The sequence below is a fragment of the Callorhinus ursinus genome, unplaced genomic scaffold (assembly GCF_003265705.2).
Source record: "Callorhinus ursinus isolate GAN/ISIS: 27379988/994484 unplaced genomic scaffold, GSC_fseal_2.0 scaffold12, whole genome shotgun sequence".
In the NCBI taxonomy this organism is placed as follows: domain Eukaryota; kingdom Metazoa; phylum Chordata; class Mammalia; order Carnivora; family Otariidae; genus Callorhinus; species Callorhinus ursinus.
Genome location: NW_027397074.1, coordinates 35,372,908 through 35,400,157, shown reverse-complemented (window position 1 = coordinate 35,400,157; position 27,250 = coordinate 35,372,908). Strand labels below are relative to the sequence as shown.

The following is a 27,250-nucleotide window of genomic DNA, read 5'->3' as shown; positions in this document are numbered from 1 at the left end:
AAAGAGAAAGAAAAAGAAAGAGAAAGAAAAAGAAAGAGAGAGCCGGAGGGAGGGAGGGAAGGAGGGAGGAAGAAAGGAAGATATAAAAAGTCTTAAGTCTTAACTTCCTCAAAGAAAACAATTTCCTTCCTCGTGTTCCCTATCCTAGTACTTAATACGTTATGTTGTATTACTGTCTACTGAATATTTCACTCCCCTGCTCCCCACACTGTAAGCTCCATGAGGACACTGAATGTTATTTTCTTAGTGCCTAAGATAGCGTCTGCGCAAAGCAAGAATTCAGTGAGTTGCTAAATGGATAAATGCATAATAAATTAGTATTTCATTCAAATAAGTACTGAAGAAGTTTCTTAAAATTTCTGCTCATGTGGATTTGATAGAATGAATACAAAAAACATAGGTACTAGAAAAATTCTAGTTAAAATAGAAATTATTTAGTGTGCATCAATGCTATTCTATTAATACTATAACAAATAATTTAAAGAATAATGTTGTCATTGGGTAGGGGGCAGAGGTCTATGCGAAATTATCTCAACAAAAATGCGTGAAGACATTCAGGAAAATTTCTGTATATCATTCAGATAGTGATACAACTAGAGATTTGCCCTTCTATTAACTACGCAGTGCTTGGAATACTCCTTCAGAAATCATAAAAATGGTCGAGAAACTGCAGTGTGTTTTGCTTTCATTAATCATAGTCTTATTTTACCAGAAAATCTGTTGCAATATTTAAACTTAAAATGAGCCCAGAAGAAAATTCCCAATACGCTCTTACTTTTTCATTTGCCATTTTGTTTTTATGGGGAAAATTCTACTTTAGAAACCATTTTATCTTCCAATTAAAAAAAAAAAAAAGATAACCAGGAAAAGCAAGTCTTCTTTTGATGCTAGTATAAATAAACTCTTGGTTTTTTTGAAAAGGCTCACAAGTCATCATTGCAAGAATGTACCATACGTTAGCAACAGAAATTGTTTAATGCATTTCTGAATATTTTAAATGTCTCAAAAAAGCAGAAGAACAAATAATGCAAGCCATGACTTTCTTATGGCTAAACTTCTCAAAATACTTTCAGTGAAAATCGAATATTCAAACTGATGGAGCAGAGAGACAAATCATTCTAATGGGTTTTCCACTCACCTTTCTAGCTTGCCCCACTGTGTAGATATAGCAATACAAATACTGTGTAAACCCATTCCAGGGATATTTCTGCTAAGCTCTTAAGGACTTACAACCTAACTGCATCAGACAAATAACTCTTATGACACACAAATTTCCCACGTAAATGTCATTAAAGTAATAAACAATGGGGAGGTAAATTATTTAGTATGGTAAATCATATTTATATTATAGAGTTACAATAACCAGGAATGACTGCTTTCATAAATGCCTTCAAATAATAGCAAGATATGAGAAAGTTTTCAAAATTTAGTTAAGTCAATTTTTGTATAAATTCTGCTCTGAAAAGTACAGCTTTGCTTTTAATTCTTCTAGGGATTATTAGCAATTCAATCAAATCATTAAAAATTTCATAGCAGGAAGGACAACCATATTTCATAGAATGTAGGTTTAGGGATAAATCTACTTGTTTTTTCCTTCATTGTCACTGCATTTTTTGCTTCTCTAAATCTTTAAAGAACCATAAAAAAAGTTGAGGGAGCAAAATGAAAGGACATTTTCAAATATGTTATCTGCATACCTGTGTCTCTATGCGAGCATATTATTTCCTGCTCTAATAAGTCGCTCAAGAGCCGGGACCATGTTTTTATGATGCCAGCTATTTGGCTCTAGTTTGAAATGATTCGATACAGATTCATCCGTTATACCAAGAAAAAAATGACATACATTAAAGTTTCTGTGGTTATTTCTCATTAATGGATATTCAAAATGGTTAGAGTGTACATAAATAGATGATTATACAGAAACTCATTGGTTTCTGGCATCTAAGTTATGTCCCTCACATAACGTGAAACAAATGTTTTCATCACCTCATGGGGAAGGGTGAGCAGTAGCAATTCATTTCTTGACGGTTCAATTGTGAATACTTCAGAACAGGACAGAGATTCAATATTTTCTTTAATAAGATTCTTCTCTGTTCCTTTAGACAATTGAGGGCAGGTGAAATATTTTCAAAATCTGGAGAATACCCAATGTGCATATGCCATTGGATCAAACATATGGAATACATACTTGGAGAAAAGCCAACTGGAGACCTGCTTGAGTAATCTAAACACCCAAGCTGAGAGGGGTTAATATATAAAGATCAGCTTTATACTTTGAAGTTTTCTGGACTTCATTTTGCCTAATTAAGACAAGATTTAATAATCAAACCACTGTACAAACATGTACCTGAAAGTATACGTTTGTTTCTAATTTTGGGAAGAATTCTTAACAGATTCCAAGGAATCAGCTCCACATGGGAGAAGGTCTCTGATAAGATTTGCTTTTCTCATTGCTCAATGCAAATGCCTGCTTTTCATCTTGGTTTCTTCCATGTGACTGAGGTTAGCATCCGCCTGTCAAAATCTCAAGTGTGATACTAACATATAAAGATTTTGTTATTAGTATACCACTGAGTCTGAAACACTGGCATCTCTAGGTCATAAAAAATGTATTCCAAAATATTCTTAAAAGTATTCATAGAAATCTAATGAACTTAATTCCAGATCAAAATATTATGAGGCAACAGGGTGCCTGGGTGGCTCAGTCAGTTCAGCATCTGACTCTTGATTTCAGCACAGGTCGTGATCTCAGGGTCGTGAGATCGAGCCCCGCATTGGGCTCTGCACTGGGTGTGGAGCCCACTTAAGATTCTCTCTCTCCCTCTGCTTCTGCCCTTCCCCAGCTTGTGCTCCCTTGCTCTCTCTCTCTCTCTCTCTCTCTCAAAAAAACAAACAAAAAAACCAAACCAAACCAAAACATTATGAGGCAAAAGGTAGGATTTCCAATCTTTCTTCCTTCATAAATTTTTCACATTAGTCACTGGACAATTTTTCAAGAATACATAGTAGTTTTAAGTAGTGCTGAGAGACCACAAAACAAACAAACTGAACTCTACCATAATATAGCAAACATATGCAGGGCCACATTCAGGTCAGCGAGTACCAGGCCACTCCACAAGAAGAAAGTGGGTCTCCTCCAGTGAGACTGCTTTGATACAAAACAATTTGATAAATTTAGAGAAATGCTGTAGCAATACCAGCTCAATCTGGTGATATATAAAGAGTATGCAGTATCGTGGACTACAGTGTGCAGTATAGTGAGAGATGGCAGGAAAGGCAGTGGCTGCAGCCATCCATCCCCAGTGCCCACTTCCCCGTCCCTCACCCACCCCCACATCATCTTTGCAGGCAGCAAAGGGCTGGGCTGGAAGGATTTCTGTTCAGTGGTATGGTCTTCAGCCCGTGCTCCCTTCCTAGCTCCGCCCTGTGAAGGTGGGGGCCAAAGAGAAGAGAAAAACTTTGCCCTGCCCCCAGTAAAGTGAGTACACGATGAAGAACCCCCTTTCTCTCATTGCTATTAGAAAGACGATTAGACCTTTGCCCATGAGGGGTTGCTTTGTTTCTATCATGATACAATAAAGCTTTTCAATAGTAAGCCAATTTTTAGCTACCTATCAGTAAACAGAATGTCCTTTCTTAATAATCATACCTCTGTAAGAGACTTGTAGGTGATACAGTAACAAAGGAGAGGGGACAGAATTATGCTCTTCAGGATGGTAACACTTCCAGGAATGAGAAGACTCCGCTTTATAAACCTACCATAGAGGCGTGTAGTGTCAAAACTTCGTAGACCAGCTTTGCTTATGAATTCACTGAAAATGTTTTACTGGCCTGGCCTGCCTGATATTGTTATATTGTAATCACTGTTTCTTTGTGGTTGCCTCAGCAGGAGAGCGCCTAAGGATGTGGTGCGATACAGACATCAGCTTTCCATTTTGGCCACAATAAGGCTGCCAGAAAATTACCACACATTTCTGAGAAATTGCTTCAAACACAGCTCAGAATAAAGTGGGGCATGCTAAAAAATAAACAGAACATGGATACATAAAAGTCGCTGAGAAATAGTTTGTGGGCTCACCTTGTCATACCTGCCTGCACCTGTGCGAAAAACTTTTTGAGCTGTCGATCCACCACATTCAGCTCTGCCTCAAGCCTTTTCTACGAAACCAAAAAATGGGGCTCTGCACACATGTGCCTGGATGGGCTTCTGAGTTCAAATAGGTCCGCAATCATAAAAGACCTTACTAATTTCTAATCTCAATGTTGCTACAAACATCCTGTGAATGTAATGATGGTGAAAATACTGATTTTGTGAGGCTATCCCCGAGGGCTAGGATGGCAATCTCCTTTTGACAGTGATGCAGAGATACCAACATATTCCTCTTATGTGCCCAGATCAGAGAAGAGAACCCCGATTTCCCCACTGGTGGTTGTGACATCCTGACTTTTGACTCGGGGGCTTACTTTGTTCATGTGGATCTGCTGCTGGTATTGCTTCTGCTTCTCCAAGAATTGCTGGTGTTGCTGCTGAATGACCAGCTGAGCCAACGTGCTCTGAGGCAGAGGTGCAGACTGGGTTCGATTCAGGGGTCTGTGCCGGGGTAATTTGTGGGTACCTCTAATGCCAGGTGAAATTCTCTCCTTTGCTGCCAACGGAGACTGAGGATGTAAGGGAACTCCACCTGAAAAAAAAAAAATATATGTACACACATATGCACAATTTTGCTTAAGAAAAAGAAAAAAAAACCCACAGAAAATAGATATAGGAGATAAACTTGATGAAGACTAGCGATTCGACTGGGCAAACATCAGAAGGCGGCTAGGTTGTACAGGACGCAGGCAGAAGTGCCAGAACATGAGACAGGTATGCATCTGACCAGTGACTCACTAGTAGTCCACCTCCGGATGTATGAAGGCTAAATAAGTGTGGTGTTTACCCCACGTGTCTGGAGGAATAAATGAGAACAGTAGCCTTTCCCACAAGACCAAGTGTCAGGGAGACCCTTGTGTGACACTGTCAATCTTGGTGGGGGTCTTGAGCTAAAAAGACCTTACTTTGGAACACGGATGAAGTCCTAAAATGATCTGCGAAGGGCGCCATTATTATTTACCAGCCACAAGAAGCTTCTGCTGTCGCATTTGTTCTTTCAGTAACAGATGCTGCAGGAGCGCCTGGTGGCTGCTGTTGGGCTTTCCCTCTAAAGCAACGTGGGGATGGCTTGAAGACGCTGGGATGCTGCCCGCATACTGCCCAGGCAGAGGAACGCCTTGTCGGAGCGTCTGGGTCTCACACTTCTGTTTTTCTTTGAGTGAATTCGAAGCCTGTGTCAAGAAATAATAAAGATGGTAACCCTCTCTCATCCATTGGGTCTGTACACCATTAGCGGAGTTTCTTATTCCGTAATTCTCCCTTCCTCCACCCAAAAGAAAATCCCATCTGACCGATGGCTGAGTAGGGAAAATATACAAAGGCATGTCTTTTTTTTTCCTCCTAGTTTCATTTTTTTAAATTGAAGTGTAGTTGACATACAATATTACATGCATTTCAGGCGTACAACATAGTGATTCAACATCCGTATACCCTGGACGCGCTCACCATGATGAGTGCTGTCACCATCTGTCGCCAGACGAACTGATTACAATCTTACTGACCACATTCCCCTATCCTGTAGTCTTCATCCCTGTGACTTATTTATTTTACAACTAGAAGTCTGTACCTCTTAATGCCCTCACCTCTTTGGCCCAACAGTGTGTCTTTTTAAACTAACCGAATTAACAGAGGAGAAATAAAAATAGGGTTGAAGCACTGAAGACAAGTTAGTATTGAGTACCACTGTACTGAACGTAAGGATTTTTTTCACATTGAAAATAAAGCTAATTTAAGGCTTAATAACTGGGAAGTTTATTTAAGAAATGTTTTAGTACACTGTTTAAGTAAAAAGGTATACTGGAAATGTAAAATCGATTCAAATTGCTAAACTAATGACTCTATCAGAGCAGTGATGAAGCTGGAGATAAAACTGTCTGGGATTTTGGAGTTTCAAGCAGAAGGAGCAATTCCTCTAATGTCCTCTAATAAGCTCACAGAGCTGCAGGGTTCCAATATTTAATTCTTAAAATAAAACTCTTCAGCCAACTCAATGAAAGGTTGTATAAAACATGCAGGACTTTGATTTAAACATGTATTTTGTATTAATTCATAACAGATCCCCAAATCTCTAAATATTGAAAATGACACTTCAGATGCTTTTGTTTAATAAAATAAACTACAAGTGAAATTAGATCAAATAAAAATGCTATTAAGAACTTGAAATGTATGATAACACAGTAATAAGGCAATAATAATTATATCATCAATAGTAATAATGAATTACCCTATTCAAAGAATTTAATGAATGGAGGTCATTTTGGTATCACAAAAGCAGAAGTCTAATACCTCAAAATTATGTGGCATGTTTCTTTTCAAAACTCATGTTTCATCTTTCAAAATTGCTGTGCACTAGGGAAGCAAAGCAATTTTCAGTGATGGAGAAATTGAAGGACAAAGAGGTAAATGGTTTGTCTTAGTCACATGGCAAGTCAACGCAATGTTTAATCTAGAAGTGAGATTCCTTTTCCTGGCCTCTTTTCCTTAAAATTTCCCACTATTCAGTGGGGAAATGGAATATTAGAGATCCCTTTGCCAAGGCAATGCTAAGCTTGAAAAATTAATTGTGATGGCCTCATCCACACCAAAATGGAAGCAAAGAAAAATGAAACTTCAACCCAAACCACATTGGTTTATTCATCTAACGGTACCAAATTGTATTACCATTGAAACATTAAATGGTCTGGCGTTAGTACTTGGTCCTTTGGGAAAAAATTCTCTCTGACCACATTAAAAGTGGTGTATGTTTGTGTTAGCTGGTAGGAATGACTTAGAACATGCAAAAAAGAGTGGAAATAAAATACCTATTCATGTGTCATAAGAAGCTTTTGTGTTACTATTTGCTTATCATCAGAAGAATAGGAAACAGAGGAACAGAAGAAAAATAATTTTTAATACGTGGAGATGTGAAAATATCATCAATATTTATGCTCAGTTTCATCCCTAATTCCTTTTTTTTCTTTTCACTAGAACCAACTGTTTACAAATGCTTCATGTGGAATTTCAAGGGGGTAACTGAAATCAGTATTTTTAAGCCTTTCTACTTCAATTCCAGATACAAAACAACATCCAAATTCTGCTTTTTCCTCACTGGTATAAGATTACTGTATCATGTAAGATAACATTCCACTCTATAAAAAATACCAAATATAACCAGATAGCTCTTAGATTGGTTGTATAATATGGATTGACCCCAGTTACAAAATCTACCATTTAATAATGTCAGTATAGGTGTGCTCGTGCATAAATTAGCCCACCATACACAGGGCTTAAATTCTGAAAATAAATGAGGCACAAAATGGTCAACTCTTTAAAAATTTCCTGGTGTGGGCGTATTGTAAAAGATGTGAATTTGACAAGCTGGACTCCATGGACGATGTCCCACTAAAGTTGACAAAACTGGAGCCAAGGGTTGAAATAAATTTCTCTTTAAACCCAATGCATCACATGACCTCTGCATAAGTACAACTTAATTTACTCACAGTTCACAGATGAATTTTTCCAGGTAAAGCTTACAAATCTTTTACAATGTCTAAAATTTATATTATTTTGGGGAACATGTATAAAATAATTATTGCTATCTTCTGCTAGTAGGACAATTACCTCTGAGAGATCCTATTTCAGATGTCAGGACTTTTAAAGTAATTGATTCACTCTGAACCTCCAGGGAAGAATTTAATATTGCTCTTAGAGAGGTTTTCCAGATATGTATTCCTTAGTACCACAGAGTCAGTAACTTAAGTTCCGAAAATAAAGTCATTCACAAAATAAATTCTATAAACATATGCTGCTGTGCTTTGGAAGCTTCACCTCTCAACACTGGCCTGGGTTGAGTCCTAGGACTGCTACTTAATGGTTCTGTGATCTTGGGCTTTTAAATATCCTAAGTCTCAGCTGCTTCTTCGGTAAAAATGTGGCCTGTACTCTCTGTTTCATGGGATGGCTGTGTGGAGCTACTAAAATAATATATCTGGAGAGTGCTTTCTTTTTTAAAACATCATATAAATGTTAGTTATTATTTTTATATAAATTATATACTGTGAACCAGTATAATTCTTTAATTTGAAATCAAACTGAATGTCTCTGCAAAACTTAGAGTGAATTCTAGGAGAAGTACACTACCAAGTTTCCCTGAAGTCTAAATATACAAGAAATGAAAGAGAGACCCCCCCGAAAATATCACTAGGCTGCTGTGTAAATGACTTACGTTGAGCTGCGTGGGCACCGCCGGAAGCCCCAAGGTAATGTTGGGCAAAGACGGAGAGGTATAAAGACTGAGCAGGTTCATGGAATCTTCATGAATTAGAATGCGTTGCTGGGACACCATTTGCTATAAAAAAAAAAAAAGAAAAAGCAGTCTCAAAACATTATTATGTCATAAAATTTACTGTAAAATGTTCACATTTCAGAAAATAGATTTTATATTATCATAATTAGTCAAAATAGTCAAGTATTTTAATTGTTTATTTTATGATTTCTGTATCCAAAAGTTGTATGTGAAAATTACATTAAAATTTTGTTCATTAGACGTAATCACAGAATCTGAGGAAAGGGCTTCTATGTTCAGTTTGCAAAATTCTTTTTAAAAATTCTACCTTTATCGACCATAATCCATGTGTGTGTCATCAATTGGTAAAGTACAACAATTAAAGTGACTAATTCTTATGGGCATATTTTTGTATTAAGGGTGATGAATATGTATGTAATACCACTATAATCATTATCTTTATACGGATTAAACATCATTTTAACTGATGGGAAAACTCACACAAGAAAATCTTAGATTAGATATCACCATATAGGACTTCTATAATTAATAGTATTTTTTTAATACACAATATATGAATAGACAACTCTGCGTGGTGCATGTTTAGATCATTCATATTCAGAAGCTAAGCTAAATGCTAAAATGTTACGAGTTCCCTGTGCCACAATAGGCTTCATTTACCCTGAACATACCTTGAATGTTTTGGCATCACAGTCATTTTTACAACAAATACCTTTTCTTAATCCAATACTAAGAGTCATGTTTTCCCACATGTGGCCTAATATGGTTGCTTGAATTACATTTTCTGTTTAACTCTTGCTTCCCTCCCAGAACTCTTATACAATAAGAGTTACAAAGGTCTTATTAGACTAAGGAACTCTGGCCTGATATGGTCCCCAAGGGAACAACATCCCTGAAAAAGAATACTCCATGTAACAGTATGACACAGTGACTGCTTTCTTCCCAAACAAAAAGCATATGGGACTCCAATAATAGACCACCTCCAAGAGGGATATTGCACACACGGGCTTTGACTAAAGTAAATATAATAACTTGTCAAGCATGTTTGGGGGAGCTGTAGATTTTCCCCTGGACAAACCTGGGATATCAATTAACTGGGGAAAATATCATGTGCTAATACAATGCAACCTCAGAATGTCACTGAAGAGTGATGCGCCACCAAAACACAGGATGTTATTCCAAAACATCACCTCAATCATACATTTGTTTGGAGATGAGTCATAGCCTTAACATAATAAGAGCAGAAGGTTAAATGGAGATTTTTTTCTCATTGCAACTTGGAATTCCAAGCTAAGTCAGATTTTGTTTTTTCTCAAAAGAAGTCAGGTATTTGTGCATGAAAACCAAGAGGCATATTGAAACCTTTAGCATTACGTTGACTTTAGATGCAACCCTTTACAAAATTAAGGTTGTCTAAAATGCCATCGCATAAAGATTGCTGGAGAAGATTTTAGCATTACAATGAGATTGCATGACTTTAGGAGCTCTGAGTAGCAGTTGCCTATTTGATCTAATTAAAAAGGCAAGCTTTTATTTTGCTTACACTCATACGCTTTTAACATTAATTTCTAGTTTGGAATATATGCCTGAACAAAAAGAACGTTTGAGGAAGTAAAAAATATTTTAACTAGCTTATTAGCAGAAACTAATAATTTACAATAAAATGGTATTTCATTCACTTATCTGTTTTCATAGAAGAGAAATACACGTGGGAAAATAAGCACTTCAAGTCATGTATAATATTCATTCCAGGTTGTATCTGCTCATCACAGCACTGAGACGGGACATGCACTGTGGGAATGGCACCAAAGACACCCCACAGGCCTCACGAAAGAGGTCATCTTTGTTTCCCAGAATGAACTTCTGCAGTATCTTCCCACCGCATCCCAGGAAGCAAACCTATACTAAAGTAAGAAAAATATTTCTTCTTGGATGTATTGATAGCAGCAGCGGACTAGCTGCTCACGTGGGCTTTGACTAAAGTGAAGACATTTGGGAATATTCTTACTATGGGATTAAAATCCTGAAGTTTCCTATCAAAATTGAGAGGCTCCACTTGTCTGACAGGGTACTGATTTTCAGCCCCTACCGTGTGCCAAGCCCTCTGCCAGGGACTTTTTGGACATTAACATATTCTTCATAGGCGCTCTGCCACTATCATTATGCTTCAGTTATGAAGAAACTGAGTGATTTCCTCAGTTCTGGTTCCCACTGGGATCAGCAATATAACTTTTAAACTGACCAAGGCCACAAGATTTGCGGTCAGGTACTGCTGCAGAAGCTACACACCCCACTCAGCCGCCATTATTGAAGGATATGGGGACCGTAAGAAAAGTATGGATGTGGGGGAAGCTTTGGAGAAGAAGAGGAAGCAAAATCACTAACGGAAAAGAATAAATGTGTGTAACTGGGAACCAGCTGACCTGGTCATGGGAAGAACATGAAAGCGCTGGTGACTTTACAGACATGAGGGTCTTCAAGTCACGGAGACAGTTCCTGAGGAAACAAGGGAAGTCCTGAGTCCCCCAGGTTCACTTGGTACACAGCTGGTTCTTCCCACAGAGACTAACTGGTATAGTATTGTATCACAGAACTGCAGGGACTTGGACATTATTTAGTTCATTTCCTTCAATTATAGATGAGGTAACAGGCCCAGCATTTCCATAGGATGACTAGAATCACAAATGACTTCACAGACCGGAAAAAATGTTTTCCTCAAATTATCATTATTATTATTTTTATTATTATTATTTAAAGATTTTATTTATTTATTTGTGAGAGAGAATGAGAGAGAGAGAGAGCAGGAGAGGGGGGAAGGTCAGAGGGAGAAGCAGACTCCCCACTGAGCAGGGAGCCTGATGCGGGACTCGATCCCGGGACTCCAGGATCATGACCTGAGCCGAAGGCAGTCGCCTAACCAACTGAGCCACCCAGGTGCCCTCAAATTATCTTCTTTAAATACAACTTTCCTCAATATGGCTTTTTGGTCAGCACAGTCTATCAGTCCCAGGTTAGCGTTTTCTTAGCAAGAACCTGGAGCTGTATTCTATCTACACTGCTAAAAGACTGCAGACACACTTGAAACCCAGCCCAACAGGTTCATTGAGAAAACGAAGGATCCTGACCAGCATTCTTACAAGGCTGGAAGGTTACCCCACCTTAGCATTGTGGTGAGATCACAAGCATTTTCGGGCAAAGCCAGGATTCTTTTCAGGAAGCAATTTTGAAACTGATCTGGCCCTTAAATCAAAGCTGTGCTAAAATGCTAACGTTTTACATCTTAGAACATGGAAAGGATGGTTTTAATCTAAAAATTTTTCAGAACCGGGAACTATTGCTATAGGTAGATAAAATGGAAATATTAAAGGCATAAATGACTACTTCTTAACATTCATGAAACAATTAATAAATAACAACTCAGTTGAATTATCAGTGTGGCACTGGATGGTAGAAGTACAAAGATGACCAAGTTCATGTGCTAGTTAGGTGCACAGAAAAGCTAGAAAACAAACTCTAATGACCTGAGATAATGGCTATAATTAGAATAGGGTTCAATCACTTCAATGGCACAGAGCAGGGTGTCCATTTTATACCAGGCTTTGATAGGTAACTAGCATTTCACCAGAAGGAGCACGATGTGAAGAAGAGGGATATATGATGGAGTCAGGTGTTGGGTCAGGAGAGGCCTACTCACATCTTAATAATGACCTTCAAAATGTTTTCTCACCATCAGAGCAACTAGAAGCCTATCTTATGGATAATATTTGCAATTCAGATGAGTAAAATATACTGAAAAATTATGTCTCTCAATAGAGCTATTAATTTTGCCACTGAAATCAAGAAGCTATTCATTTCATTTTTTTTTAAGATTTTATTTATTTGACAGAGAGAGCCAGAGAATACAAGCAGGAGGAACGGCAGAGGGAGAAGGAGAAGCAGGCTACCCACCAAGCAGGGAGCCTGATATGAGGCTCGATCCCAGGTGCCCGGAATCATGACCTGAGCCGAAGGCAGATGCTTAACTGACTGAGCTACCCAGGTGCCCCAAAGCTATTCGTTTCAATGAAAAGACTCTATCGCTTACAAAAAGAACACTGGCAAAAATTAGAAAAATACAAAATCATTTCAAATGTCATAGGGATTTAGAAAGGTAAAAACCATCACATATTGCTGGTGGGACTGCAGACTGCTATGGCAATTCTGGTGAATAATTCAGGACAATAAAATAATTACACTATATATCGCAACCCCAAAATTCTTCTGCTGGGAATTATATCTTCAAGAAATGCTCTCCTTAAGCTCTCGTTCATCATCATTTAGGATGATGTCCATGAGTATACACTGAAGCAGTTTTTGGTGAAGGGTGAGAACTGGAAGCCACTGGGGCATCCAACTGGAGAATGGGTAGGTAAAATGGAGCACTGCCCACCATGGACTGTTACAGTGATTAAAAGCAAACTATTAGGTATCTGCATCCATAATGACATGACTAGATCTAAAAACATATGCTTAGTGATAAAAATAAGAAATGGAATGAGAATGATAACACCATGCCATTTATACCCACTAAAATTCTTGGACACAAAGCAGAAAATGCATATGATATAAGAGCTCATGCAAACAAAAATACAGGAGATAATGACTGCCTATGGGGGCAAGGAGAATGAAAGCGGGGATAGGAGATACAGAGGAAGGAAGGAAGGAAGCAAGCAAGCAAGCAGGGAGGGAAGGAAGGAGGGAAGGAGGCAGGGAGGGAGGGAGGGAAGGAAGGAAGGGAGGAGGGAAGGAAGGAAGCAAGCAAGCAGGGAGGGAAGGAAGGAGGGAAGGAGGCAGGGAGGGAGGGAGGGAAGGAAGGAAGGAAGGAGGCAGGGAGGGAGGGAGGGAAGGAAGGAAGGAAGGAAGGAAGGAAGGAGGGAAGGAAGCAAAGGAGAGAGGGAAGGCGGGAGGGAAGGGAAGGAAATACTTTTCTCACTCTTAAGACAAAGAAGTCAATGGATGACCTTTGACAGAACTCTAGTTATGTAAATAATCACCTAATTTTTAAGACGCTCATAGAAAGAGTGGATGTAGAATTTTAAATTTACTACATGTTCAAAATTACCTACGATATGCATGAGCATCAGAAAAAGAATATAAATATCTACAGAGTTTTGGTGAGGAGCAGTGGGGACTGGTGAAAGAAAGTGTGGTCTCAGTGCCCTGCACTTGAGCTCTACCACTCACTGGCTTATGCCTGCCCCCCTTCCCTGGACATGAACTCCTTCAGTCTAAGACAGAAGCACTTCTGACTAGCATGATCAGGTAACGTGTGTATTAGAATGGTAATCAGGAAGACATGCTTGTAAACCCCAATCTGCTGTAGCTTTAAAACGTCCCAGGATCCCCCAAATTAGACTATCTAAAAAAAAAAAAAAAAACCACAGAGAGCCATATTAAAAATGAAAAAAACAAAAACGAAAAACAACAAAGAATTCCAAACCAAAAAGAATCTCTTAATCATTTAATACTTTTTTATGGTTTTCACCATAATTTTTAAAATAGTATTTATTTTCTCTCGTCCTTTCAGAGAGCTGATAGAAAATGAACATCTCCACATGATGAAGAAAATTTTTTTAGAAACTTACATCTCTAAGTTTTTACTTTTGCTGGACATCCAAGAATGTATTACTGTGAAATGACCTGGAGACAAGAAATTATCATTTGACAGGGCTTCCTTTGCATTTTAAAAGGCACTGCTGAAGGTTTCATTAAAGGTCTTGCTTTACAATATTGACTCGTGTTATTCCTCCTAAATGATTCTTCTGTCATAGCAACCTCTTCTCCCCAAAGATGGGGGGAAAGCATCTCATTTTCTGCCATCTAAAACCCTAGCTCTACACCCACTCAGAAGGGAGCATAACATTTACAGCAAATGTCACAACAACCATTATGAAACAATAGGCAGATGAGTCATGTGAGATTGGGGCAAAACAAGTGACATTTCAGATGATTTTAGAGCACTTAACCTTTTATTAGAATCCTTTTTAAAAAATCGTTTGTGTCTGCTGGAAAAAAAAATGATTTAAAAAATAGCCTAGCAGAGCCAGCCACTAATGTTCAAATAGAAACAAACCAGCTGCTTGGCTACTGTTAGCATAGCTATCAAATAAATCTACGGAATCTAAAATAATGGTGTTGATATTCGTGGAAACATCTGAACCCACAGGCCTGCAGTATTAACAATAAAGTAACTAGATAGGTAAAGACATTTCTGACTGGAGTGGAAATAGAAACTCCTGAAGTTTCAGCTCCCCAACCAAGTTTACAAATGAGGAAAACAAGTAGGTCCAACAATCCGAGTTCAGGTCTGAGCATATGTAAGAAATAGAAGAAATGGAACAGAAGTGGTCTGAGCAGATGGAGACTCACTCTCAAATGTGATTTGCTGGCTTGAAGACAAACATGCTAATGAGTTTTCCCTACTAGGAGTCAGTATTGGTAACAACAACAAAAAATGAACTCCTTTCACACTTCACAATTCACCACCCACCTTCCCAACACCGATTCCTCACAACAACGCTGTTGGAGGAGGTATGACCACCTTTCACTAGATAAGGAATCTGAGGTCAGGGACAAGTTTAGCGACTTAACCAATGATGACAAAGTAGTTGGTTTTGGAGCAGGGTTCCTGCGGAGTCTTGCAAATGGAAGACCCATACGTTTAAGTTCGCTGTGCTGTTTCCTCCGCTGGACTTAGTAGTAAATTCTCCTACTTTTGTCTTAGCCTCCAGCTAAATTATGTAAGACATGTGAATGACAAGCTAAAAATTTTCTTTTTGCCTATGCCTCAACATCAGCCTGAGATACAGCCTTACTTTCCTCTTTCCTAAGCAGTAAAAGGGAGTAGAATCCCATTCATTTACGTGGGCTCTGAAAGAATCGGGTGACATGCTTTGCTACTTACAGGTCACAGAATAAAGAGTTCATACAAATGTACACTTTTAACACTATTTGAAAATGAAAATTCGCCTGTGCTGTTTAACCGAAGACGGTAGAATAAACCTATTTTGTAAACAGTGAAGTGTGCAGCTAGCTTGGCTTTCGAAAGTAGAGTTGATGATGTATATTTTTCACGCCTTGAAACTATTTCTGTTGATATGAAATGACACACTATTGTTAATCTTGAAAAATGTCTGTAAAAATCATACTAAATCCGAAATGATTGCTAATCAAGAACTAGCTGAAAATATTTGTTTTCCTCTTTTTCTGGTTTAGGTGCAAGAATTTTTGTGTTACAAGAGCGAGGATATTAATTTGTTGAGCATTTCTGTCTGAATTCTGCTGTCTCTTTAGCTCTCCAGTAAGAATTACGTGACAGACCTCTGTAAATGCAATGCAGCAGAAAACCACATGTTAGCCATCAGGGCTGAATTTTTTGTTTTGGGCCACGGAGAGGCTACCCATCAGTGCATAAAGGTCTGCCCACCTGGCCTTTTGGATCATAGTTCAGGCACACAATTAATTCATTATGAAGTAAGTCACTGCTTGCTTTTGAACTAGTCTTTCCAGCTTTGGAGGTGAATGTCCTGTCATTGACCTGAAGAAATACCTCTACTCTTTCAAACTCCATTAAATCACATTTCCTTCTGTTTTTTTTTTTTTTTTTTTTTCCCCTTCTTGCTGGTGGGGGTGGAAGGAAATGTTTGTAGTAACAGAATGTTCAGTAAGTAGATGAAAAGGTAGGGTATTCTAAGCAGATATTTGTGACAGTGAAGGTTTTAGAAGTAAAAAGTAGATTGAAACAACGTAAAAAAAATCCTTTAATTTTCATTCTCCAATGTATTTTGAAATTTAAAGATAAGGTCTCATAATTTGGGAGATTCAATATAACAGGTCATAAAAAGTTTGATGTAAAGAGAAAAATCTCACTTTTTTCCATTTATTTCTAATCTCACAAATATGTATTTCTTGGTTGTTCTTCTATGTTGTACTAAGTACTGTATACATAGATATGTATTTATAATGAAAGAATATATGTATCCTCCTCTTTAGTAACAAACCATGTCTCTCCCCACCCTCCCCACCTTGCTCCCTCCAGGGAGGTAACCATCATGCTAAGTCTTGTGTTCATCACACCCTTAACCTTTGTAAAATATACTTTTACTACCTATGCTTTCCCGATCAAGACACCATACTGCTGTTTCTGAACTTAATAAAATATTATTACATACTATTAGTGGTCTTTTGCACCTTTTAGCACTAACAATGCATTTCTAAGAATCATACATGCTGTTAAATGTAGTTTACTGTGTCATTTCTTTTTCCAAGGGCACAAAATTCATCCAGAGCTGATTTAGAATGCAGACCCTTTAGTGTTTCTGCTATTACTGAAGAATCATTCTTCAAACTGAGAGGCAATGGAAATCTAAAGTTTTTAGAACCATCTGTGACCAAGTTGTTCTTTTTCTGGAAACTGATTAAAGGGTCACAGAAAACTGACCAATATTGACATATAATTGCACTAACAGAAATAAAATACCTATTACCTATTACCAACAGTCTGAAAATCCCACTTACATTTCTGATCACAGATATATGTGAAGAACTTATCCTACCTTGCACCATGTTTTAGAAGGGATGATAAAAAAGAGAAAGAGGGACAGCAGGACTGTGAAAAACAAGAAATAGATGAAGGACCTGGAGATAACAATGTTGAGGCCTGAATTGTTATTCTTCAAATAGCTGAAAGCTGATCATAAGCAAAAGAATGTCTATCTCCTCTACCCATTTTCCTTGGAAAATTGAAGGAAATTTTTGAAATCTAGAATGCTTGTGTATTCTTCTAGAGAGGATTTATATTTGCTTTCCCCGACACTGAGGGGCCCTAACAAATCTGGGGCACTTTAAACCAAAATAACAGTTTGAAATTATGGAAATTTGGGCTACAACTCCATGCAAGGACTAGCTAGCTTCTGGTTAAAACTTCTCAAGGGAAATCCTGTCCCTGCTCTGGTCTGCATCCGGACTTCTGGGGGTAGAGGTGAGGGACTCACCAACATAGTGCAGACATGAGCTTTTGAAATTCTACCTTAATTTCATGTTAGATTATCCTCCTTGGTCAGTACTGAGCTTTGCCTTCTATCTCGAGTGTTGTGAGGCCCTGAAAACCAAAACTCAAAACTGAAGTACACAGGGGAGCCTGAGTGGCTCAGTCCGGTAAGCATCTGCCTTCGGCTCAGGTCACGATCTCAGGGTCCTGGGATCAAGCCCCGTGTCAGGCTCCCTGCTCAGCAGGAAGCCTGCTTCTCCCTCTCCCTCTGCTGCTCCCCCTGTCTTTTTCTCTCTCTCTTTCTCTGTCAACTAAATAAATAAAATCTTAAAAAAAAAAAACAAAACTGAAGTATACAAATGTCCTCAGAGCAAAAGCGACTTCAATGTTTTAAGTTCTTTACTTACCAGAAATAACCTCTGGTTTTCTGCCTTCGGTTATATTTTGGCCTGGTAATTTTACAATTTAGAAATAATTTATTATAAGTGTATGTGTGAAATTATAGAGACACAGATATTGGCATAATGTACAGAAGACATTTCTGTCAAGCTAACTCTCTAAAATCAACTGAGTTGTCTCAGGAAACAGCAAAGGGAGCTCCCTATAAGTAGAAGTGTTGTAGCAAAAGTTTGATAATTACACATCAGGAAAGCTGTATAGGTGATCCAAGAATCAGAGATTTGATCAGTCTCTTTCAACCCTAAGTTACCACGACTGTATCAAATACAAGGGAAGAAGCATGTTACAGTTACATACGAGAAGTTATTGCACCAGCTTTCCCTGCATAGAACAATTTGTGGTAAGGAAGAATTATAATCACAGAAAAGGAAATCAAGTTTCAGTCAATTGATGGTGTCTTCAAAACAGTTGATTCCCTAAGAGTGTCTACTTACAAACTGTTGCCTTTGCTTAGCCTAATACCAAAACTACTAGAAAAATTCTGGTTGACTCACAAATTTATTTTCCTCCATTCTTGTATCATTGGTTTCAATAAATTAGGTGTTGAAAACCGAATGTTCTTAGGGTTGACTACATACAATCAGATCAATTTCCTTTAATTATTTCATTCTTCAGAAACATAGTTCATGCCTTATTCATTTTTACATTCCCATTGCTAGGTAAAATGACTGGCACTTAGTAGGTCCTGAGCAAATGTTTGCTCAGTAGAGCCCTACGTTCCTCAGCTATAATACTTCAATTATTTTTTCATTACTCTCCAGGACAAATGGATAAAACCTACTTTGCTAGGCTGTTCTTCCGAGAGGTTTGCACAAAGTTGTTTTTACTTATTTTTGGGTCTACCTCCATCAGAATAACCAAGAACCAAACACAACACTGCCAAACTGTACAACCGCTGGGCAGCATACCTTCAGTATCACTAAGAGTGGTTTTTTCAAGGGTTACATTTCATTATTTCTGAACCGTAATTGTCATCCAAACTGGGTAAATAAGATCACGTCTAACCCAATTCCAAATATGATAAGCTTATAAGAAAAATAACTAAGAACCAGTGGCTTTACACTTCAGAAATAATCACTTTGTTTTACAGGGCTAATCAAGGATCTAATTTTTAAAAGGACCAAAACAATAAGAGTCTTACCTCAGCATGAGGAGTAGGGGGCAAAACTGAGGTGTCATTTTCAGTAACGTTTCCAGTTGGCCCATTGTTTGGTGAGCTGGGGCCAGACCCTGGGGAGCTGCTACTGACCGAGGATTCTGGAAGACATGGTGAAGCACAAGCAGATTCATGACAACCATACAAGAAGGAGCTTCAGTGATACTGTAAGTAACATACAGCACCGAACACTGTTTCCCCCCTCACTCGACGGGAACAACGAGCCCCATTTCAGTCCACAAAAAGGACTGTGAAAAATTGTGAAGCACTTCTGAATTCTCTTACCACTTTTCTCCCTTTGTTTTCACTGTTAAAATTACAACACAGTACTCCATAGTTTCTAGGTAAGAACAGTTAGAGAACGTTATAGAAGCTTTTGATGAGGGGGGAAGAAAGGACATTGGGGTAAAATTCTTAAACACATCTTTCTCGCTGCCCTTCTATGTATTTTGCTTGCATTTTGATGAATCTGCTTTTTATCTTTGATTCTTTCTTATTTGCTTTTCTTTTAACGAGAAAAATACACAGTAAAAAATACCTCAAGGAGCTCTTTTCCCCAGACTCCTAACTCTTCCCTTTCCTGTGTGACTAAATACTGATTTCTCATTAAAGTCTCATTTTCATATCCTGTCTTTAAAAACAAAGGCAAAAAAGTTCTTTCCTTACATCTGCCTTGTCAATGTAAAGTCATATTATTTAATCTTTGTGTGCGATATTCAGACAGAAGTATTTCCTTATGTAGAAATCGCTGCCGCGACCACGAGAATTCCAGGTAAGAAATACTTGCTGCCACAGGTTTCTACAACATGGCACTGGACCTGGGGAGGTAGGGAAGCTAGCAACTGATTTTCTGGGAACACTGAGAAAATCTCAGAAAAGAAATGAGATGGCAACTGGGGCTTGAAGAGATGTAGAAGTAGTTCATGAAATGGGGACCAGGGAGAAGAAGGGAGTGGAGGGGAAGGCACTGCAGGCACAGGGAAGGGCCAAGGCTTAGAACTGTTAAATAACATGTCTTTGATGGGAAAAGGGGGCAGAAAACTGTGGAACTTAAAAAAGAGGGAGATAGCAAGTGGCTCCCATGTCAACTATTGCGAGGAGACGGGGCATGGGGTTTGGAAAAAGCATGCACTTGAACCTGGGAAATGGGGAAGGGAGATGCAAAGGTGTGAGAAGACCAGCAACAGCAATTTAACTGCTATATGATGCCACGATGGTCTCTGAGTAGACAGTAAAAACAGTTAGTATGAAGATCCAAACAGAGTTCATCCAAATTACGTGAAAGCTGGCAGAGAAAGGGGGAGGAGTGAATAAAAGGTGAATAAAGCTGTCTCTGGTAGTACAGATCCTCCCAAGACATTGAGAATAAGTACAACATACTAGTTTAAAAACCTCTACCAAAGCGTCCACAAGTCCTAGCTCATTGACCAGATATGTGCATCTAATAAACATACAAGTCCCTCTTGGGATATACATTATTTCCTCAGATGAGAGCGAGAGTCATTATCTCACAAAATTAGGAAGAGAAAAATATGGTATTTCAAAAATAAAGAAACTTGAGTAAAACTCCAGCAAACTGTAACCCCTTTAAGTTAGAATTAATCATTACCCAGACAGGTATTGAGCAAAATTCCATTGTAATGTGGCAAGTGATGGTGGGGAAAAAGTTATGATCAAGAAGAGATTAATAGGAAAATAGAAGAGAACATTGGTATAAATAAACATGACCTTAGATTAATCAGATTCTAAAGCAAAAACAAACAAAAAAAAGCAAAGCAATATATATGGCTTTCTATTTTCTTCAAGTTTTCCCATTATGAGGGAGCGTACTCTCTCCAATTAGAAAAATCACTTATATCTATTTACATTAGACAATTGATATGTTCATCTTCTTCACATTCATTAACACAGATTCATTCTCCCACTCCCCAATCCCAAGTACCTCTATTATGAAAACTTAAGATTTTTATTTACTTAAGTACAAATTTGTGTTCTGAAGAAAAAAGTCTGTAGCTCTGAATTTAGAAATGGTCCAAATAGTGATTATATTTGATATTGAAAAATAAATATAAATTTTGGTAAAGTGATATTTATTTATTTATTTAGTATTTATCTGTCAAGGAAATATTTTCCAACTAATACTTTGCTTCAGATAAAATTTTTTATTAAATCTGTATTAAATTTATTAATCTGTCAGGAATGAGTAGGAGACTACCCATTTTTTTTTTCATAAATAACCTGTCAAACTACCATGTCACATTAGTGTTCTTTACTTTCCCACTCCTACCTCCATAATCTTTTCCCTATTGTCTCCCCAAAGTAGGCACTCTCATGACCACAGGAGATACAGAAAACAAATCACTGTGAAAAATTATTACCCTTACCTGCTAAGGATAAGATCTGATCTTGGAGAAATGATAGCAACTGACTACACTGGCTTAAGCACAATCTTCCTTGAAAATGGAAAAAAAAAAAAGGGTTGCAGATTACCACTTCTCCATGAATGCAACCGAAGGAAATGACCAAATACAACGCATATAGCTCCAAGTAGGTACTCAATAAACAGTAGTCAGTATTATTATTTTGGATAGCCTTTTTGGGTTCTTGTATCCCTAGGTCTTCTCTAATTTCAGACCAGGTACAACTGGGACCAGAAAGCTTTGTAAGACATCAGGTTGAATTTCCTAACCTGTTCACCCCACCACTAACCAGGCAGCTAAAAAAATAAGAACACTTCCATTGGAGACTAGTGAAAATGACAGTTTCTTTCCCTTCCTCAAAGGCAATGTATCCCCCTCCTGCCATAAGTCCCAGTTCACTAGTAAACACATAAAGTCATTTATGAGTTCTGTAAATTTGTTGAAAAGTCAAGGTTTTGCTGTTCCACATAGTTTAATTTTCCCAGATGTATTTTGTACATTCGTGTCTGAGTATGGGGGAAGTGTTCTTCTTGGACCTCCCTCTGCTCATTTCTGATCAAATTTCATTAAAAGCTATACTCTTCTGGTTGGCATTCCTGAAACGGACTGCCTGTTTCTGAAAAGATGAAGGTGAGCTTTGGCGTTCCCTAGTTATGCCTAGATTGACACATAGTTCTGTTTTTCATTCATTTCCTGTTTAACACAGTTGGTGAATGCATGGCAAGGTTTACTGAGCTACTTGTGCGTTTCCAATATAATTTCCTTTCAAGACATGTTTCTCCTCAAAATAACTTTTAATACGCAACAGCCATATTGTTCTACGCTATTTATTTTCATTCCTCCTACCGGCATTTTTTTTTTTTTTTTTTTTTAGTGTATGTCTGCACAGTCCTCAATTACCTGTCACCTCAAACATTCGCTTCTTGAATGAAGTGACAACATTTCCATCCTTCCGCCTGAGTAAGGGGCTGCTTCTCCTCTCTGCCACTTTCTGTTTTAACCTGGACCGCACCTTCAAGTTGGGCTCAGAGGCTGGGGATTGAGACAAAGAAAATAGATAAAAATTAAAAAATAGAGAGCCAGTTGCTCCTGTATATAAAAAAACGGCTCACCCTTTTCCTGGTTCCTTTTCATCTCAAATCAAAATTCCAAGCATGTAAATAAGGCATTAACTCTAAATGAATTAAACAGACAAATATAGTAATTATTTTTATGAAATCTACTTCTCCAAATGGAAAATGAAAAAGGAGTAAAAATGTAAGTTTTCTACTTATTTAAGCTGACAGAACTGGGATTCCTGGGAAGTTTAATCACTAAATATGTTTGGGTCAGAGTAAGATTTATTATACGTCATTGTCAGCTCTTTTAATTCTCTCAAGGGTGAAACTCAATACCCACAAAAACAGTACCCTAATGTGATTTTAGAGACTCTGGCCTGAATTCTGGTAATAAGAAGACACCTCTGTAGCATATAATTTACGTCTAATTCTGACTCCTGGAATATTTCTTTGTCGGTAGTCTCTAACCTAAAATCCTGGGAAAATATACTCGGTATCATAACACCAAACCAAGTAGAGTCACTATGAATAAACCTTTCTACACATTAAGTATACAATCAAGTAGAGAGAAACGGTGGCCAAGTCTTAGAATTGAAAGTTGAGTAAGTTTATACGTTCCAAAGTACAAATGTACATTATTCCTACATACGTTACCATTTCTTTGGTTAAACTCTTCTAAATGGTGATGCTCTGTAATTTAGTTACTATGGATCAGGTGTCTATGCCACTATACTCTGAAAGAATGGGAACATTAGATTGAGTCCCTATGTAATACAAATCAGTGATGATGATGATGGTGGTGGTGGCAGGGATGATGGAAAGGGGGTTTCCAATGACAACTAGCATCTGTGGAGTGATTTCTATGTTCACAACTGTTCTAAATGCTTTGTCAATATTAACTTGTTTAACCATAAAAAAAAATCCATCTGGGACAGATTCTCTTTATACTTGATTATATTAATGAAGAAACCAACACACAGAGAGGATAAGTAACTTGCCCAAGGTCTCATAGGTAAAAAGGGATGACACCATGATCTGTACCTAGATAATCTAGCTCGTCTATTCTTCTAAATACTGAAAATATTGCTCCTCCACCTTTCCTCGTGTATGAACACCATAACAATTATAAACCATTTCCCAAAGAATTCCTAACCATCTATATCAGATAAAATGTTATCATGCAGCTAGAATTTTTGATCAGTGAAAATGTTTTCTTTGAAGGAATTTTATATTTTTGCCTGACTGCAAAGGGTATCAAAGTAGAACTTACAATCTTTTCTTTCTCTTGTCTGTTTTTATGGTTAGACTTCAAATATCTAAAGTTTAGTTTTGTCTTTGTTCTTTTCTGTTTCCCTTCTCTGCAGCTTTACACCTTGGACCGAGAACCCCTACATTCTAGGCTTACTTGGAATAAGCTAGGTGAAACAGGAACTTGAAAGGATATTCAATTACGAAAAATAAAACAAGTCAATTTTTTGGTGTTGTACACCTGATTTAATGGCTGAAAACAGTGAAAAGGTGAAAAAGGGCAGCTTGAAAATCCTGCAAAGTGGAAAAGGGAGTGGGCAGAGAGCAAGACTAAGAACAAGAAGCTGAATGTCTGGAGCCCTGAAATGTATCCCTTTCTGGGCCCCCCAACTTGAGGCAAAGAAGGTGAATAGTTTGGGCAAAGGACTGAGGACCTTCCGGACCTTCTAGGAGTGTCAACCCACTTTATCTTAGTGGAGAAGTCCGAATCTGTATGACTAGCATCTGATTCACCCAGGATTAAAGTCAGAAAATGGAACTGTATTAATTCATTTAGATTTGTTTCCCTGTATATATTTATTTTAAAATTCCTTTAAAAACCCCAGTCTTTGTCTCTAAAAAGCTGTTAGTTAGTAAATATACTAGTCTGAAACCTAGAAAGGAAGAAATGAGGAATCCCTATGTGCTAACAATATTGGTTTCCACCATAGCCCTGCTTATAACCCAAAGACAAAAATCACAGATTCTTAGACTTTGATCTAGACGTGCCTTTATGATGAAATTTAAAGTATTAGATGCTAATGACCAGCTGTCCAGAGGAAGTAAATCAATTGATTAATCGCTTTAAAAGATGGGGTAGAAAGTGCACTATGTTTTCTGTGGGAAAAGGTGAAGTTGAGTCTACTTCCCAACTATGGGATACTCAGTGAGACTCTAGTGTTTTCTGAGCCTGACTCTTCACTTGTGAAACATGAAAATCTAACACCTTCTTTGAGTTATGGCCACCAAATTAGATACCTGAAAACAACTGTGAAGATCTGTGTGAATGCAAAAGGGAAGAAACGGTTTCTGGAATTTTAATTATTGCTATTCCTGCTAAGGGCTGCACAGCTAGGAGTGACAGAGCCAGGATTGGGCCCCAAATCCCCTGGTTCTCAGTCCAGTGCTCCTCCCTCTCCTCAAACTTGGGGCCAAGTTTCAACAATCAAGACAAAAATGTGCCAAAAGCTTGGAAAAACAGCATATGCCATTTAAACATTCTACATGAAACCTAGAATTCCATAAGCTTTTTAGGAAAAAATGACTTTTCAGGGCAGCACATAGCTTTCATTCTTATGTTCGTCTGCTGGAGAATGGGCTGGATACAGAGTTCTTAAATTTCTTTCAAAGGTCAACACAAAAAAAGTGAACAGACTAGGAATGAGAATTGGGTTCTGGTCTTGTATCTATCAGCTACTAAAGTCAATAACATTGAATAATTCATAGTCTCACTGAATGTCTGTTCATTTATGCAAATCAGCTATAGATTACTAGTGGTGCATGGAGGACATTGGCTTTGGGTGAATTACTTTGTTTCTTTAAATCTCAGTTTTTCATGTTAAATTGGGGACAGTTTTTCTTTTCTTGTTTTCTTTTCTTTTTTCCTCCATTTGTCCCAATGGATTCCATTTGCCTTCTGTGTCTGAGTCCATAGGGCTAACTCCCGGAGTTGCATCACTTCAGTCCTTTGCTGGTTGGACTTCATTTGGGCTCACCTACTGGTAGGACTTTTTAGTGACAAAGGATTAAGGAGGAAGGAGGAGCCAGGGTACCTTTCGCTCTCTGCTATAGTATTGCTTTGTCTCTTCCTGGTTTCATTTCCCTCTAGAGGTTTCTCCATGGTTCCAGCTTTCCCAACACACCAGAACATTATTTCTTCTCCTTACTTTTTCAGCCCTCAGGGTGAGAATGTCTTCTTACTATTGCTATTTTCTGGATGCCTCAACATCTCTAAGCAGTTGTAAGTAGTCCTTTCTAAAAAGTCTATGACCAATATCGTGTAGGTCATATTTCCTACCAAGGCTCCGATTCACAAAGTCCCACTTTTTGCAAAGTTATTGTAGAATCAAGTGAAATAATGTCTAATAAAGGATAAACCAGTGGTTCCCAGTCAGGGAAGATTTTGACACCATGGGACAACTAGCAGTGTCTGGAGACATTTCTGATGGTCAGTGTGGGGTAAACCTATTGGAATCTAGTGGGTAGAAGCCAGGGATGCTGCTAAACATGCTATAATGCACAGGACAGCCCTACAACAAAGAATTATCTGGACTCAAATGTCAGTATTGCCAAGTGTGAGAAACCCTGGGGTAAGCAATCAGTAAATGGCAGTTGTTAATGACTGTGCTACACAGGGATGATCAAAGGACATAATATTATCTGTTAGCAATTCTTAGGATGTAGAAGATTAAGAAAAGAAACAGAAGATTATCAGAAATCAGGGAGTACTATAAGTTGCCTGAAAATATTCAATATTTCAATATATTTTATACTTAGAAATTTATTTGTAAGCAATTTTTAAAGATTTATTTATTTAAGAGGGAGAGAGCGCATGAGTGGGGTGAAACAGATGGAAGGAAAAGGAGACAGAATCCTCAAGTAGACTCCCTGCCAAGCTCAGAGCCCAGACACAGGACTCAATCCCAAGACCCCAAGACCATGACCTGAGCAGAAATCAAGAGTCAGACCACTCAACAGACTAAGACCCAGGTGCTCCTATTTGAAAATATAATACCACTGGTATTTCTAAAGAAAGCAAAACAAGTCAACTTCATGCAGAAAGATGTAATTCTCAATTTTCAGAAGGATACTATTTGAGGCATTGTGATATTTTTATCTTTATTAGTTGAGGACACAGCTTTCTAAAAACTAGGAATCATTAATATTCTGTAAGTGCAACAGAAATTTATTTTTTCAAAATATACAATACACAGCTTTTCTAAGTAAAGGTCCATATCCACTGGTTCTAGTAAAAACTTTTGTATTTCGACACTGGTTTTGAACCACCAGAGACATTAGTATCTCAGCAGTGAGGGTGAAGGATGGAATGATAGATAACCATCATTTAGTCCTTGCAATGCTTTATAAACTCACTTCTAATATTTCAGAAGCCCACACACCAAAGCTCAGCATGATATATACCCAAGGAGTAGAATTAATGACCTATTGTGCTGACTCAGTTTGCAGTTAGAGTTAATTCCATTTTTAATGCTCTGGTCTCCCCAAAGGCTGAAGATTTCCATTCCAGTGACTTACTAATGGGATGCTAATCCTCAAGAGCCCAGAAAGAGATCACTAACTGGGGAGACATTCTGCTTGTATCTCAGTGTATTTCATGCCTAGTTGCACTAATTGCCTTTCTATTTTTACTCCACACCCATCACTCTCTACATCTCAATTAATCACAG

The 27,250-nt window shown here is 38.0% G+C and overlaps 1 protein-coding gene across 7 annotated transcripts in view; it reads right to left on the bottom strand.

Moving 5' to 3' along the window:
• LOC112824959 (histone deacetylase 9) overlaps window positions 1–27,250 on the bottom strand; it is a 636,385-nt gene that overhangs the window by 288,426 nt on the left and 320,709 nt on the right. For 4 of the 7 annotated variants that reach the window (XM_073898933.1, XM_073898934.1, XM_073898931.1 and 1 more), the window contains 4 exons: window positions 19,064–19,179; window positions 8,355–8,477; window positions 5,112–5,322; window positions 4,465–4,682 (listed from right to left, as the gene is read on the bottom strand). In XM_073898933.1, the coding sequence (XP_073755034.1) occupies window positions 4,465–4,682; window positions 5,112–5,322; window positions 8,355–8,477; window positions 19,064–19,179 (668 nt within the window). Of the gene's footprint in view, window positions 1–4,464; window positions 4,683–5,111; window positions 5,323–8,354; window positions 8,478–19,063; window positions 19,180–22,398; window positions 22,531–27,250 lie in introns of all 7 variants that reach the window. The other 3 variants (XM_073898929.1, XM_073898930.1, XM_025872990.2) reach the window with 1 other exon arrangement.